The sequence below is a fragment of the Carlito syrichta genome, unplaced genomic scaffold, assembly GCF_000164805.1.
Source record: "Carlito syrichta isolate Samal-C Ts95f unplaced genomic scaffold, Tarsius_syrichta-2.0.1 Scaffold303976, whole genome shotgun sequence".
NCBI lineage: Eukaryota > Metazoa > Chordata > Mammalia > Primates > Tarsiidae > Carlito > Carlito syrichta.
Genome location: NW_007248072.1, coordinates 23,408 through 40,212, shown reverse-complemented (window position 1 = coordinate 40,212; position 16,805 = coordinate 23,408). Strand labels below are relative to the sequence as shown.

The window sequence follows — 16,805 nt, the reverse complement described above, 5'->3', positions numbered from 1 at the left end:
CATGATGGTATGTCCTTCATTTCTAAGGTCTTATGGTTGAGGTTTTACATTTAGGTCTCTGATCCATTTAGAGTTAATTTTGTGTATGGGGATAGATAGGGGTCCTGTTTCAATCTTCTGCATGTGGTCAGCCAGTTTTCCCAGCACCATTTACTGAATAGGTTCTCCTCTCCCCAGCGGTAGGTGGTAGAGGCTTTGTCGAAGATGCGTTGGTTGAGAAATTGAGGTTTTGCTTCTGGAATCACAATTCTATTCCATTGGTCTATATGCCTGTTCCTGTACCAATACCAAACAGTTTTGATTATTGTAGCTTTATAGTAAAGTTTGAAGTCTGGTAATGCGATACCACCTGCTTTGTTTTATTTTGTTTTTTCGCTGAGGATTGTTCTGGCTATTCTTGGTCATTTGTGTTTCCATATGAATTTCTGTGTTGTTTTTTCTAGGTCTGAGAAGAATGTTGCTGGTAATTTGATGGGTATTGCATTAAATCTTTAGATTGCCTTAGGTAGGATGGACATCTTCACAATGGTGATTCTTCCAATCCATGAGCATGGGATATTTTCCACTTGTTTGTGTCATCTTCGATTCTTTGAGCAGTGTTTTGTAGTTTTCATTGTAATGTTCTTTCACGTCTCTAGTTAGGAAGATGCTGAGGCATTTCATTTTTGTGTGTGGCTATTTTGAATGGAATTGCGCTTTTTATTTGGGTTTTGTTTGTTTATTATTAGTGTCTAGAAATGTGCTTTTCTTTTGCACATTTATTTTATGTCTTGAGACTTTGCCAAAGTTCTAACTCAGTGTAAGGAGGTTTTTGACAGATTCTCTTGGATATTCATGGTACACAATCATTTCATCTGCAAAGAGAGATAACTTGACTTCCTCTTTTCCTGTTTGGATGCCCCTGATTGCCTTCTCTTCTCTGATTGCTCTAGCTAGGTCTTCCAATACTATATTGAACAGGAAGGGTGTGGGCATCCTTATCTTGTTCGAGTTTTCAGGGGAAATGGTTCCAATTCTTGTCTGCTTAGGAGTATGCTGGCTATGGGTTTTTTGTAGATGGTTTTTACTATTTTGAGGTATGTTCCCCGTATGCCTAGATGTTCGAGGGTTTTTATCAAGAAGGGGTGCTGGATTTTATCAAAAGCTTTTTCTGCATCTAATGATATAATCATGTAGTTTTTGTTTTGACATCTGTTGATGTATTTAATTACATTTATGGTTTTATGAATGTTGAACTAGACTTGCATCCCAGGGATGAAGCCGACTTGGTCATGATGGATGTTTTTTGAGATGTGTTGTTGAATCCGGTTTGCTAGGATCTTGTTGAGAATCTTAGCATCTATGCTCATCAAAGATATTGGCCTGTAGTTCTCTTTCTTTGTTGGGTCTTTACCTGGCTTGGGTATCAATGTGATGTTAGCTTTGTAAATTGATTTGGGGAGAGTTCCATCTTTCTCAATCGCCTAGAATACCTTCAGTGGATTGGTATCAGCTCCTCTTTAAATGTCTTGTACAATTCTGCTGGAAAGCCATGTGGTCCAGGGCTTCTTTTGTAGGTAGTTTTCTGATTACATAGTCAATTTCCTTGATTGTTATTGGTCTATCTAGGGTCTCAATTTCTTCTTGTTTCAACCTAGGCAGGTTGTGTGATAACAAAAAGTTCTCCATTTCCTTAAGGTTTTCAACTTTGTTTCTGTACAAGTGTACATAGAAGTCTCTAATGATCTTGTATTTCATCAGGATCAGATGTAACTTCATCTTTTGTGTTTCTGATTGTGTTTATTTGGGCTTTTTCACTCTTTTTCTTGGTCAGTCTAGCTAGCGGACCATTGATCTTGTTTATCCTTCAAAAAACCAGCTTTTTGTTTCATTGATTTGTTTTTTGAGTTGGAGTCTTACTCTCGCCCAGACTGGACTGCAGTGGCTGCTCCAGGCCACCGCAGCCTCGAACTGCTGGGGTCTGATGATCCTTTCGCTTCAGCCTTCCAAGTAACTGGAACTACAGCCACATGCTACCACGCCCGGCTAGTTTTTTTATTTATTGTAATTATCTTTTTGTCTTCTATGTCCTGGATTTGGTCTTTTATTTAGGAGATCTGGTTTTATCTGCTGAAATTGGGGGTTTTGTGGTCTTGCTTTTCCAGCTTCCTTAGGTGGCTTGTTAGTCTGCTAATTTGGGATCGTTCCATTTTCTTAATATGTGCTTGTAGGGATATAAATTCCCCTCTTACTATAGCTTTCATGGCGTCCCAGAGATTTTGGTATGAAGTTTCTTCATTTTCATTTATTTCCAGGTAACTTTTAATCTCTGTTTTGATTTCGTCATTGACCCAGGAGTTGGTTAGCATCATGCTGTTTAGTGTCCATGTCTTTGTGGGTTTTGGAGGGACTTGTTGGTGTTAATGTTTATTTTTATTCCACTGTGGTCCGAGAAGGTGCATGGTAAAATTTCGATCCTTTTAAATTTGCTTGTGCTTGATTTATGTCCAAGTATGTGGTCGATCTTAGAGTGTGTTCCATGTGGTGATGAGTAGAATGTGTATTCTGTGGTCTTTGGATGGAGGATTCTGTAGGTATCAATTAGGTCCATTTGATCAAGAGTCACATTGAGGTTTCGGGTCTCGTTGCTGATTTTTTGTCCTGATGATCTGTCTAGGGTTGTGAGTGGGGTATTAAAGTCCCCAGCTATGATGGTATTGGAGTCGATATCTTTTTTTTGTTTACCTAGGAGCTGCTTTATGGAAGTTGGTGCTCCTATGTTCAGTGCACATATGTTTAGGATGTATATTTCTTGTTGATGGATTGAACCATTAATCATTATATAGTGGCCTTCTGTATCATTTTTAATTTTTGATAGCTTAAAGGGTATTTTGTGTGAGATTAAGATGGCACCTCTTCCTTTCTTTTGTGTTCAATTCGTCTGAAAATTTGTTTCCCATACTCTTACTTTGAGTCTGTGAGTGTCCTTTCTAGTGAGGTGAGTCTCTTGAAGACAATAGATTGTTGCCTGGTGACATTTTATCCGTTTTGCCATTCTATGTCTTTTCAGTGGTGCACTTAGTCCGTTCACATTCAAACTAATTATTGAAATGTGAGAGTTGATCCCTATCATAATGTTCTTACAGAGTTGTTGTTCTTCCTGTTTGTGTGTTGTCTTTCTTTTGGTTTTAGAGTTGGATCAAGTGTGTTTTTAATGTTTTACCTGTACTCTTGTGAAGAACATTGTTGGTCTTTTTTCCTTTTATTCTGTGTTCAATAGTTTCTTTTTTTCTTTTCTTTTTTTTTGAGTTGGATTCTCACTCAGTCGCCCAGACTGGATTGCAGTAGCCGCTCCCGGCCACTGCAGCCTCGACCTGCTGGGCTCTGGCGATGCTTTTGCCTCAGCCTTCCAAGCAGCTGGAACTACAGGTACGCGCTACCAAGCCTGGCTAATTTTTTTGATTTATTGTAGAGATGAGGTCTCCCCAAGTTGCCCAGGCAGGTCTCGAACACACGGGCTCAGGCAATCCACTCACTTCAGCCTCCCAAAGCGTGGGATTACAGGCTGAGCCACCGAGCCCAGCTAATACTTTCTTAAGTGTTTCTTGTAGAAGTGGTCTGGTGGCAACATAGGTTCTTAGGGATTGGATATCTGGGAAAGATTTCAATTCTCCCTCACTGATGAAGCTTAGCTTTTTTGGACAGGTTATTCTCGGTTGAAATTGTTTATCTTTTAGAACTTTGAAGATAGGGCTCCAAGCTCTCCTAGCCTGGAGGTTTTCTGCAGATAAATCTGCTGCTATTCTAATTGGTCTTCCCTGGTAGGTAGTCTGGTCCTTTTCTCTTGCTGCCTTTAGGATTTTTTCTTTTATACCTACTTTGTTTAGATGAATCATTATGTGTCTGGCAGTTCATCTTCTCATTTACTGTCTTGCAGGGGTTCTCTGAATCTCTTGTGTTTGAATTTTTTCATCACTGATGAGATGAGTGAAGTTTTCTTGAATGATTTCATGAAACGTTTGTTCTAGTGTGGCCTCTGTTTCTCTCTCTGCCTCAGGAAGGCCAATTACTCTTAGGTTTGGTCTCCTGAAGTGATCATTCATCTCTTGAAGGTTTTGTTCTGTCTTTTTGAGCTTCTTTTCTATGTTTTTGAAAGTTTGGGTTAGTTCTGTGTTTTGGTCTTCGAGCTCTGAGATTCTTTCTTCTGCTTGGCTAATTCTGCTTTCCATGCTTATTAGTCTGTTATTTATTTCCATCACAGTATTCTTTACTGCTGTTATTTCTGTCAACTCCTTCCTATTTTCCTCTTGTCTCTCCTCAATTTTTTTAATTCTATTAATGTCTTGATGTCTGGGGTTGTTGCATGTGACCAGTCATTCTGGGGGCTCTTCATTGTTTGTGTTCTGGAGTCTGTCTTCTCAGTGTCTGACTTCCCAGGGGTCTATGTGAGACCTATATTCTTCTTCTGGTTTTTCTTCATTTGTGCATTTTTTTCCCACCCTACTTTTTCCTTCCCTCTACGTCACCGTCTTCTTTAATTCTGTTATTCAGGGGTAGAGGGGTTTCTTTTACTTCTGTTTGTTCAATCTCCTATTCTTCTTTATGTATACCCTCTTACTTTGCTCAATTCTGGAGTTGCACTGTAGGTTGGGGGTGGTCCTTTTTGCAGTTTTGAGATTTACTTAAGTGGGGATCTGTGATTCAAAATCTATCTGCAGGTCCTGATATCTGCAGACAGGTGTATGGATAATCTGAAACCCACTTCCCACTGCCTGGAATCTGTCCTTGCAGTGGGGCTCCAGGTTTACTCCCTGAAAGAAAATTAGGTTAGCAGAGGGAAGAGAATGGAGCATACAGTGGGGGGAAGAGGGGGATGGAGAGAGAGAGCAGTAAGGGGGGAAACAGACGAGTGTACCAACAAATGGAGAGAGAGACCTAAACTGAAACAGATGAAAACAATAGACCACGGCTACAGACTAACCAACTCCCATACAAAAAAAACTAAAACATACAATGATGCTAACATACAAGCTAACCAACCACCTTATTGATGTGCTATTCCTCCATAGAACGATATGGTTTACAGAGAGGAGAAAAGAGAAGAAAAGGAAGAGGAAAAGAAAAAAAAAGCAACAAAACAGTAGGAATAGAATTAAGTTATTAAACTAACAGAACCAATCGAGTACACTCTGAGACTTTTCGTTTAAGTCCAATGTCCTTTCAGCTCTGATTTCTAGCTGTCTTTTCAAGCTGGTAAATTAGTTCGCAGTTAGGGTCAGTTGCCCCTGGCCTGCTGTGAAGGACAGTTCAGATCACCCTCAGTTCACAACTTAAATCAGGCCTGTGTCTGTTTTTCAAGCTTGTTTGTCCCGTTTCGGTGTTGTTACCTTGAATTGCCAGCAGGTGGTGATATCTCGCAGCACCAGAAAGGGTGGAGCCAGACAGGAGTCGGGCAGAGGCCGGAGATGGGAGCCTGCCTCAGCGCACATGGGAGGGTACCCACAGCCAGCAGGATGTCACGGTGGCAGCAGAGGTGGCAGCGATCCCAGCAGATCTTGCCTACAGGGGCTTTAAGGTCTGAAGTCGTGGATCGCCTCAATCACTGGTTTCGCGATGCGCTATGGCCACCACAGAAGCCGCAGTAGCGCCTGTGGCTGCTGCATCTGCAGCTGCAGTGGCTGTCCAGACTGCCACCGTGCCCCAGTGGTGGCGACGGCCGAGCTCCATGTGAAGAGCAGACTGCCGACGTTGGGATCCGCAGCCCCCAGGGAGACAGCCAGAGACCCTCTGCGTTCTCCTTTGTGGAGGGTCTCATAGACCAGGCTGCCCTGTCGCCATCTTGCTGGAAGTCCATTAATAGGTTTTCATGGATAGAAAAGTATGAAACCATGCAGGAGATGTGGGTCCTCATTTCCATAACCAAGAGATCTCACTCTCAACCAGGACATCATTCTGACCAGGCCATAGAATATTTTGTTTGGATGGGATCATATAGATCCCTATGCAGGTTGGGTTATCAAGTAGGTTACTGAAGGGAAACAAACTATGGAAGGAAGACAGTGGCAGCAAGATGGGACAGAGACCTAAGTCAACCAACTGCCATCAGGTCCAACAAAGCCTTAATCTTGCCAGAGGTCTGGAGTAGACAGCACATCAGAATTGTCCTTTGGAGGGCCTTTATATTCCTACCACATTCAGTCTTTGGATGTGGGTGGCCCCAGGAAGTGCATGTTCATGGGCAAAAAGGCTCCCTGCAATTGCGCCAGTCCCCAAAAAACTGACAGCTGGAGGCTATCTGCAATCCCATCAGCCTGGATTCTTGAAGAGCAAGCTGGAAGGCATATTTCAATGACTCCTTCATGGTGACATACCTAGTCAACAACAGAAGATCCCAACCTATCTCACCTCCAGACTAATTAATCTAAATGTTGCTATGAGGCCATTGATTTATAAAGGGAAACTCCAATGTTTAGCAAAGAGATGGTACCAAAGAAAAGCTGTAAACCCTAAAGGATAGAAAGAGAAATTAGAATGTTAGAAATTCTAAGTCTTCACCTTAGTTACTCTGAAAGTTACTTAGTTACTCTGAAATGATCTACCAAACATGGTACAAAATATATAGAAAACAATTGAGAAACATTAAAAATGAGAACAAAATCCAGAAGCATAAAAACAGTCTAAAGGGTTATTTTATTTCTGTCTAATTCTAAAATGGTAACCTCTTTTATAATAGCCTTAGGATGTTGGTACAATTGAAATGTTAGCAGAAAATAATAAACCATATTTGGAGGAGGGGAAACCTGAAACTAAAGCAGCCGTAATAACATATTGCCACAAGGAAATAGTGTGTTCTGGTTTTTAATTTTGCTCTTCAAGAACAAAGGAAACAAATAATAATAACAGGTGAAAAACCTCAACCATAAAAACAAATACAAAAAGAGTCATAGAATATTCCTGAGGTCTGCAGAGGCAGTTCCCATTGATCAACTCATTAAAGAAAGAGTGAATTTGAAGTTTTTAAGTGATCTTTGATTTAGTACCCAAAATGTAATTGGATGTAAGTAGCAAAAAGAAGCTTTACCACAAGTAGCTACCAAGAGTCAGAGAATGAGGAAGAAAGTGAAGGAAAGAGACAGAAGGCAGCACCTAGGGAAAGGCCAGATTTCTTTTTTAAACAGCTTGGTATTCATAGGCCTTGGTCCCAATAATATTATTTAAATAACTTTTTTTTCTATTCTTTCAAAAGAGCTAACCTCTAATATGGCCTTGGAAATCAGACTATGTGCTCAAACTGCCTCAAATACTTACCAACCAAGAGATTTTCCTCTTTTTTTTGAGTCGGAGTCTTACTCTGTCGCCCAGGCTGCCTGGAGTGCAGTGGCATGCTTACGGCCATTGCAGCCTTGACCTGCTGGGCTCAGGCAATCCTTCCGCCTCAGCCTTCCAAGTAGCTGGAACTACAGGCACGCACCACCACACCCAGCTAATTTTTTGATTTATTGTAGAGATGAGGTCTCGTCAAGTTGCCCAGGCTAGTCTCAAACCTGCGGACTCAGGCAGTCCTCTCATCTTGGCCTCCCAAAGTGCTGGGATTATAGGCATGAGCCACCATGCACAGTGCATGTGATTTTCACATGGTACTTAATTTCTCTGTGTCTGAGGTCCCTCATCTGAAAAATAGAAGTTACAATACCCATATCATAGAGTCAGGTAAAAAGAAAAAACTCCTTATCAAAGCACTTTGCACAGGGCCTGACAATGTTAACTATTATCTCCATTGTTGCCATTATCATTATTACTATTGCTATTACTAATCTAAATGACAGCTAGGTTGATGGTACCTAGACAGGTTTAGCAAGACACTTTTTAGAAGTTAGCTAGCTAGGCTGAGCATGGTGGCTTAAGCCTGTAATCCCAGCACTTTGGGAGGCCGAGGCGAGAGGATCGCCTGAGCCCAGGGGTTTGAGACCAGCCTGGGCAACTTGGCAAGACCTTATCTCTACAATAAATCAAAAAGTAAGCCAGGCGAGGTAGCGTGTGCCTGTAGTTCTGGCTACTTGGAAGGCTGAGATGGAAGGAACACTTGGGTCCAGCAGGTTGACACTGGGGTGGCCATGAGCGTGCCACTGCACTCCAGCCTGGGTGACAGACTGAGACTTTGACTCCAAAAAAAAAAAAGGAATTTATCTATCTAGATAAAGAAACAAGCAAAAAGCAGCAACAACCAAAAACCCCACATTCACATGACACCTCTGAAATGCCTGAAATAGGAATAAAGCACTTTACTTCAGAAGAAACAGCCGAGAATTTTGAGGGAGTTGCTACTATGCAGTGTGAACACTAAGGAAGCACACAGCACTTCTGTTTTCTGTAATACAGACCCTTCTTACCCTTCTAGTTCATAAAATGGGCCTGGGTTTGAGTCCTCTCTTTCTACACCCCTGGGCATCTCCCCTGAGAAGCAGCACAGTGGATGTCACACACGACAAACACAACCAAGTACAAGCTCACACATCTCTTCAAAATAGCTAGCAGCAACACATGCAGCAGACACACAAGGGCGTGGCAGAGATGTGTGGGTGATTCACCTCAGCATTTTCAGGGTGTTTAGCTCCTGTGTGGATGTGGTTAAAAATGATCATAGCTTAAAGGACAGAAAAAAAGCAATGACTTTTTTCACAAATAGAATTCAGTGCATATGAACATATATTCTCCAAGCAGGAGTTTTCACTTTAAGGCCATTCCACGATTCTGCTAACTCAGTCTTACAGACAAAAAGTAAATTTGAAGACTTATAAAACAGCAAAATTGTTCTGTAACAATTTTTTTTTTGAGTCAGGGCTGTTGCCCAGGCTGGAGTGCAGTAGCACAATCAATGTTCACGGCAGCCTTGACTTCCTGGGCTCAGGCAATCCTTCTACCTCATCCTCCCAAGTAGCTGGGAATACGATTGTTTGTCACCATGCCTGGATAAATATTTGGGTTTTTGTAGAGATGAGGTCTAGCTGTGTTGCCTAGATTGGTCTCAAACTCCTAGGCTCAAGCAATTCTCTCACCTTGGTCTCCCAAAGTGCTGAGATTAAAGGCATAAGCCACCATGCCTAGCTGGTAATAAAATCTGAAAACTGAAATTCTAGGCCAGTGATACTTTAAAAACAAAAAAGCAAATGTATGCCTAAAATAGAGAAGCTACAACTTCATTGCAGTTTCGAAATTCAAGATTTTTTTTTTTTTTTTGAGTTGGAGTCTCACTCACTCGACCTGCTGGGCTCCGGCGATCCTTCCGCCTCAGCCTTCCAAGTAGCTGGAACTACAGGTGCGTGCTACCATGTCCAGTTAATTTTTTGATTTATTGTAGAGATGAGGTCTCACCAAGTTGCCCAGGCGGGTCTCAAACCCTCGGGCTCAGGCAATCCACTCGCCTCGGGAGTTCTGGGATTACATTTCTGGGATTACAGGCTGAGCCACCGAGCCCGGCCAAAATTCAAGATTCTTAAGTCTTGCCCAAGAGCATTCCCATCCTGTCAAGATAGGCATCACAGTCAGAAAGGTCAAATATTGCAGAAATGGTTTTTTATAAGGAAAATTGCTACCTGGAAACTCTTGCCTCACTGCATGGCTTTGAAAACTACAAATACAAATGTTAAAAATATTAACACAAAGGAAAATCTAGGACCATATTCAGAGAAATGTATATCCTCAAGTACCTGGGAAAGTTTTATAATCCATACAGGGTCTAGCACATTGTTTAACTTTTAAAATAGCTGCTGGTGCGCAATGAGGATGTGAAAGCCACTATCAACACCAATAAGACTGCTGTGCCATAAAAAGCTATGACTCATTTCATTAGACAAAATAAAAACAATCAACCATTACTAGTGTCCTTTGATTATATTACTCTTTCTTTCCTCATCGCTTCCCTGTTTTTATTGCCTTGTCCTAATTTTTCTTCCCTTCCTTCCTCCTTCTATTTTTTCATATTTACACGTTTTTTCATATGTTAACTGTTTTATTCTTTCATGAAGTGTTAACTTTTAAAAGTTAGAAAAAGGAGGCCTGAAACACTAAATGACTTGCTCAAGACATCAGAGTAGTAGATGAAAGAGAACTTGATTTTAATTTTTCTGATTCTACACTACCATTTCTCCAAGGCCATAAGATGTTGCTGTCAATTATTTTTCTTCCTTTCACCTCTTTTCTACTTTCTGTAATGCTGAGCTGCATTGTTCTTGTTCTCATACTTGTGTTGCTTACTTTGTCATTTTCACTCTTTCTTTTGTTCTTCCCCCTACTTAGTCCCTCAGCCCCTTCACCTAGCAAATTCCTAGGTATCTTCTAGGTGTAGGCTTGCATGTTCTCCACCAGGAAGCTTCCTGAAGCACACGCTTAGTCTTGGAGGAGGTGCCTCTTCTGTGTGCTTGCAGAACAGCTTACATTTCTCTAGAAGAGGATTTAAGAATCCATGTCTCCTTGAAGACAGGGATTCTATCTAGCTTACTCAGTATTGTGATGCCAGCACCCAGGTGAAAATCCAGTGTCTAAACCTCACAAACAGCAAATCATTTGACAATAGAAATGTGTAGAAAGACCCTAGAAAAATTATCTCCATAGTTTGACAACAGAAAAATTCAGGTGAGCCTGACTCTTTCTGTAAGCTACTAGAGACAGCATATTATCTCCTTCAAACACTAGAATCCCTTCTCTCCTACCCTGCCTATAAAATAGCCTGAACAACACAATCCAACTCCCTGCATTTGTGCTAAATAGATTATATTATTGTTAAAAATATCACAATGTTATTCTTTTATCATGAAAGTAAAGAGACATCAACTATAAAGGAATTTTCACATCAGCAATATCTATTTGAAACCTGCTTCACTATTATACCTTTTTTTTTTAGTTGGAGTCTCATTCCGTCGCCCAGGCTGGAGTGCAGTGGCACGCTCACAGCCACACCAGCAGCGACCTGTGGGACTCCAGCGATCCTTCTGCCTCAGTCTTCCAAATAGCTGGACTACAGGCGCACACTACCACGCCCAACTAATTTTTGATTTATTATAGAGACGAGATCTTGCCAAGTTGCCCGGGCTGGTCTCGAACCTGAGGGCTCAGGCAATTCACTTACCTCCGCCTCCCAAAGTACTGGGATTACAAGCTGAGCCACCAAGCCCAATCATATTATACCATTTTAATATGAAATATAGCAAATGTAGAGACAAATAGAAAATAGCAACCACCCAGTCACCCATTATTCAGTTTTATCAAATCATAACATTGTCATATTTAACTTTACTTTCTTAAAAATAAAACATTATGAACACATTTGAAGCATGGTTTACCACCCTCCTTAATAATATCTCCTACCTCCCAGAAAAAGACACTATCCTGAAGTTGATGTGCTCTTTTTGAAAATATCTAAGGAGGGACCCAAAAAACCTTGGAATTTATTTATTAAAAATTGTGTATTTGGGGCAACCCTCTCGGGTCCCCTCTCACTGTGGGAGCTTTTCTGTCGTCTCAATAAACCCTGTTTTCTAAATTTTAAAAAAATTGCATATTTATTCTTGCATTTTTAAACTTCAGTCACCTTCAAAGTACTCTGTTTGATGCAATGCACCTATTGAGTTGCTTTTTCCACTACTCCAGTTTTTGAACTTGTCAATTTTGATGGCTTTTAGTGCTTCTGCTGTTTTTTGTTTCACCTCTTCTGCGTTAGCAGAATATATCCCTTTGAGGAGTTTTTTTCATCCAGGAAACAAAAAAAGTCATTGGGCAAGATTGGGTGAATAGAGAAGGTGGGACATGGGGGTCATAGCATTTTTGGTTAAAAAAAAACAACTGCTGAACACTCAGCATGATGTAGGCAGATGCACTTATAAATCACCTATCATGAACTGGGAAAATGTGCTGAAAGAATCTCCAAAAAAATTCACTGAGGCTGAACAGAACCTCTCATAATAATGCTAGCTGGTACACAGATGTTGATGGGTTCCTAGAACACTTACCTAGCAGGGGATGTCTGTACTACAAGGGGTCCACCCTCCAGAAAGATAATTCAGGGTTTCCTTGGGTCTGCCCTCATATGTAAATAAAGAATATACAGGAATATTTAGCAGTTTCTTAAATATTACATGAACTCTGTATTTAACAATATGGCTGTCAAAATATTCTAACAAACTTTGCTAAAACAGAGAAGCAGAGACTTAATAAATTACAAGAATTTCTTGAAATACATATTTGAATTCACACATACATAGAGAAAATCTGGAGGAGAGAAAAAAATAGAGGTGAAACAAGACTAGTGAGTACTATAACATTCCCAGCTACAGGAATGGTGACTTCAACATGAAGCCAGAACTCTATGTTTCCCTACATCTTTGCCAACACATACAAATGTTAGATTTTTAAAAAATTATTACCCATCTGAGAAGGCTCCTGGTGGTTTTCATTTGTTTTTCTCTAATAAAGGTATATATTTTTTCATATGTTTATTAGTCATTCTAGATAAATCATTTGTCACCCTAATGTTTATCCATTTCTTTCTCAGGCTGCTTTTATTTATTTATTTATTTATTTTTGGAGGAATTCTTTATAAATGCTGAATGCTTATTTGATATACTACAACATTCCTATTAGAATGGTTACAATTAACATGACTAATCATAACAAATGCTGCTGAAGATGTAGAGCAACTGAAATTTTCATACACTATTGGTAGAAATCTGAAATGGTACAACCACTTCCGCAAAAGAGAAATGAAAGCTTATGACCACAGAAAGACTCATGCATGGATGGTCTTAGAAGCTTTACTTATAGGAGCAAAAAATGGAAAACTACCCAGTTATCTATCAATGAGTGAATGCATAAACAAACTGCAGAATGAAATGCTTAGCAATAAAAAGGAATGAACTATTGATATACGCTACGATGTGAATGAATCTCAAATTAATTATGCAAAGAAAAACAAGCCAGATCCCCCCCCAAAAAGTATACACAACGTGATTTTATTTATATAAATCTAAAAAATGAAAGCTAATTAATAGTGATAGAAGGCAGACCACAAGTTACATGAGGAGAGACATGGGGAAAAACAGGATGGAGAGATCATCAATTAGCAGAAACTTCTGGGAGTAATGGGTATGCTCATTATCCTGATTCTGGTGGTGTTTTCATGTGTCTACACATATGTCATATTTATAAGATTTTGTAAATATGTTCAGCTCATTGTATGTCAACTTACCAAATTGCACAATTAAGATATGTATAGCTTATTTTATGTCAATTACACCTCAATAAAGCTGTTTTTAAAAAATAAAAAGCCCTGCATAATGACATTTGTATATCTAACCCTGAATTGTAACCCACAACTTTAAAATAAAAATTTTAAAAAATTAAAAAGCTCACAAGAATAAGAAAATTAAAGGAGACTAATAACCACAATAGGCTTCTGTTTTCCTGGCATTTCTTAAGTGTAGGTCACAATTAGGAAAATCTTCTTTCTCTTCATACCTTGTTGAAAGCAAGCAAAATTTTATCTCAGATAAGTTAGAAGTAGTTGAAGGGGGAAAATGGCATTACTGACAAATTTTTTTGGAAACATAATTGAGGGCAATTATTCCTAAATAAGAGTCTAGATTTTGGCAATTATTCCTCCTATGAGAATACACTGTTGATATTTTTGCTGTTGACAGTAGATGTCAATATGTAAGGTTTTCCACTGGACTCATTCACATGGCTAAGACCTTGCTCCTTTCATCAAGTCTGATCCAATGGTAATATAATCATATAAAACTAATTAGTCATACACAATGTCTCCCTCCACTGATGACATTGATCCTAATCTATTATCATTATCCATTATCATTCTTATCAATAATAAAGTTGTGATCATTTTTCTTTCTCTAACTATTTTCATACCCTCCTCCTCCTCAAATAGAACGAACCAGGCAATCCATAAGTTCTACCCCACTAAGTACTGAAATCAATAAGTCACAACTCAGACCAAAAAAATCTAGATACAACCAGCCTCAATTATTTGGAAGATGGAAACTATTAAACATCTAAGCCTCTAAAGACAAAGGTACAGGTTGAGAATTCCTAATCCAAAAATTTGAAATCTAAAATGCTCCAAAATCTGAAACTTTTTAGGCACCAAAATTCCACACCTGACCTCTTGCGATGGGTCATAATCAAAACACAGTAAAATCTGTGCCACATGAAAAAAATTATTTAAACTATTATATAAAATTACCTTCAGATTATGTGTATAAGGTATCTATGAAACAAATGAAATGTGCATTTAGACTTGGATTCCATTTCTAAGATATTTCATTATATATATGCAAACGTTCCAAAATACTACAAAAAAAATACGAAACCAGAAACATTTCTTGTCCCAAACATTTTGGATAAGGAATACTGTGTTTAAGTACTTACCATCTCCAAAAAGATGTGTCATAAGTCGGGTAAGTGTTTGCTTAAGATCAAACTCTATGAGCTTCATGGCCTCCATGGTGTGTGTTTCTTGTTTATGGGGAGAGCGAGAACTTTGTTCAAAGAGCTGTAGGCTTTCTCCATCCTTTACATCAGCAAATAACTATAAACCAAGAGAAATAATATAAATAAATAAATACTATCCTGGCCCGACTATATCGAATAACTTAAAAATCCTGCTTAAAAAATATGTTCGAACTTTGAGAGGCCAAGGTGAGGGGATTGCCTGAGTCCATGGGTTTGAGAACAGCCTGGGCAACTTGGCGAGTACTCATCTCTACAATAAATCAAAAAATTAGCTGGGCATGGTAGCACACGCATGTAGTTCCAGCTACTTGGAAGGCTGAGGTGGAAGGATAGCCTGAGTCCAGCAGGTCAACGCTGGGATGACCATGAGCATGCCACTGCACTCTAGCCTGGGTGATGGAGTGAAACTCCAACTAAAAAAATAAACAAATAAATATGTTCAACTCTAAGTTATAATATGGAAATAAGACCCATTATGTCTTAGAGTCAATAAGCATAATGAAATTAACATTTACTTTGTACAAATTCTGAACAAAGCACTGTTCTACATGGTATGGAAGATCTTAAGAGAATTAAAAAACAATGTGTTCTGACTTTGCTGATCTGTTTTTCATTTGCATGCACTTACAGTCATTTCTCAACAAGAAACATTATCCTCAATTCCAGTGGAAACACTAGTAAATCAGGCTTTCAGACTCTAAAATTAATACCTGACCATCCTACAGTGTCTAGGAATTAAATCCTATAAAGTCCATGAAAGCAGGAAGCATGTTATAATTTGCTAGTCCCAGATCTCCAAAGCCAGGACAGGGACTGAAATATATTTTTGTCACTTACTATCCATATAAACTTAGGCAAATGATATGGCAGCTAAGGCTCAAGGAATAATCTGTAAAACCAGAATAATAATAGTAACTTATTAGATTTTACTACAATTAAAATAATGCCTGAAAAATAGAGTGCTGGCACATTCCAATGGCTAAATAAGTTTTCCTCATTATCACCATCAACAGCATCATTATTAATTACAGGCATTAGTCATAAACTGCTTTACCCCTGAAATAAAGTATCCTCATTGTTAGCAACAGTTCTTTACTTGCTAGGCAATTGGTTCAAGCTGGATAACTGAGCAAATGAATTCTTACCTGAAGTCTGAGGAAATCCAAAATTAAAAATGCTACAATAAAAATGCTAGCAATGTTGGTTTGGATAGTTAGAACCAAACCTCCTAACAAATGTTGCTAAAACATCCTTAAAAGCACTGAAGAAGTAACAAAATAGAGAGAAATTACTGAGCAAAACTCTATAGGAAACACAAAGCCAGGAAAAAACCCAAGAGGAAGCCAGAGAGAAGCACTGAGAGTATCTGCCTATCCAACAGATCAACTGAAAACCTGAATATTGGTTGTGACAACTCACCTTGACAAGTGAAACAAAAGTGCAAGACTTGCTGCTAGTGAGGTGCTTGATAAACAGCCCTGAAGGACTCATTCCTAAATTAAGATGAACACAAAAGTAACCCAGTCCTTACACAGACTTGCAATCAGGTGTCACATTTCCTGGGCAATAGAGAGAGCCTCAGACTATGAAAATGAACTAAGGCAATCACAGACTGATAGTTCCTCTGAATGTCCCATAAAATCAAATAAAAATGTTTTCAGGAAAAGTTTCTACTATTCTAGGCCTCAAATTATTCTTAAGAGAGTTAAAAACAATAACAACTGCCAAGGTCTGTATCATTAAGTACTTCCTCAAAAAACAATTTAGAGCAAGAAAAAGAACAAGTAAAACTATTAAATACCATGCCTTTTCCATAATTTGAAAACAAAAAATGTCTAAACTTCAAAATAATTTAAAAGGAAGAAAGGAGAGAAGAGTGAGGGGAAGGGAGAAAGGGGGAGGAAGAGGGAGAAGAAAAGGGAGTCAGCAGGCCAGCCAAAACCCAGGAAGATGACTATTAACACTTCCATGGCCAATAAGCCTTTGAAGTAAGCAAGAGTATGCTGAGAAAAGCTGAGGGAAGCCAGGCTCAGTGGCTCAGCCTGTAATCCTGTGCTTTGGGAGGCTGAGGTGAGTGGATTGCTTCAGCCAGCGGGTTCGAGACCCGCCTGGGCAACTTGGCGAGACCTCATCTCTACAATAAATCAAAATATTAGCCAGGCGTGGTAGCACGCACCTGTAGTTCCAGCTACTTGGAAGGCTGAGATGGAAGGATCGCCAGAGTCCAGCGTGTCGAGGCTGCGGTGGCTGGGAGTGGCCACTGCACTCCAGTGTGGACAATGGAATAAGACTCCAACAGAAAAAGA

The 16,805-nt window shown here is 39.5% G+C and overlaps 1 protein-coding gene across 1 annotated transcript in view; it reads right to left on the bottom strand.

The window, feature by feature from the left end:
• Window positions 1–15,990, bottom strand: part of LOC103261657 (phenylalanine--tRNA ligase, mitochondrial-like) — a 161,426-nt gene extending 145,436 nt beyond the window's left edge. The window contains exons 1-2 of the mRNA XM_021712975.1: window positions 15,919–15,990; window positions 14,416–14,575 (exon numbers count right to left, since the gene is read on the bottom strand). Coding sequence (XP_021568650.1) covers window positions 14,416–14,575; window positions 15,919–15,990 — 232 coding nt within the window. The remainder of the gene's footprint in view (window positions 1–14,415; window positions 14,576–15,918) is intronic.
• Between the last annotated feature and the right edge of the window lie 815 nt (window positions 15,991–16,805).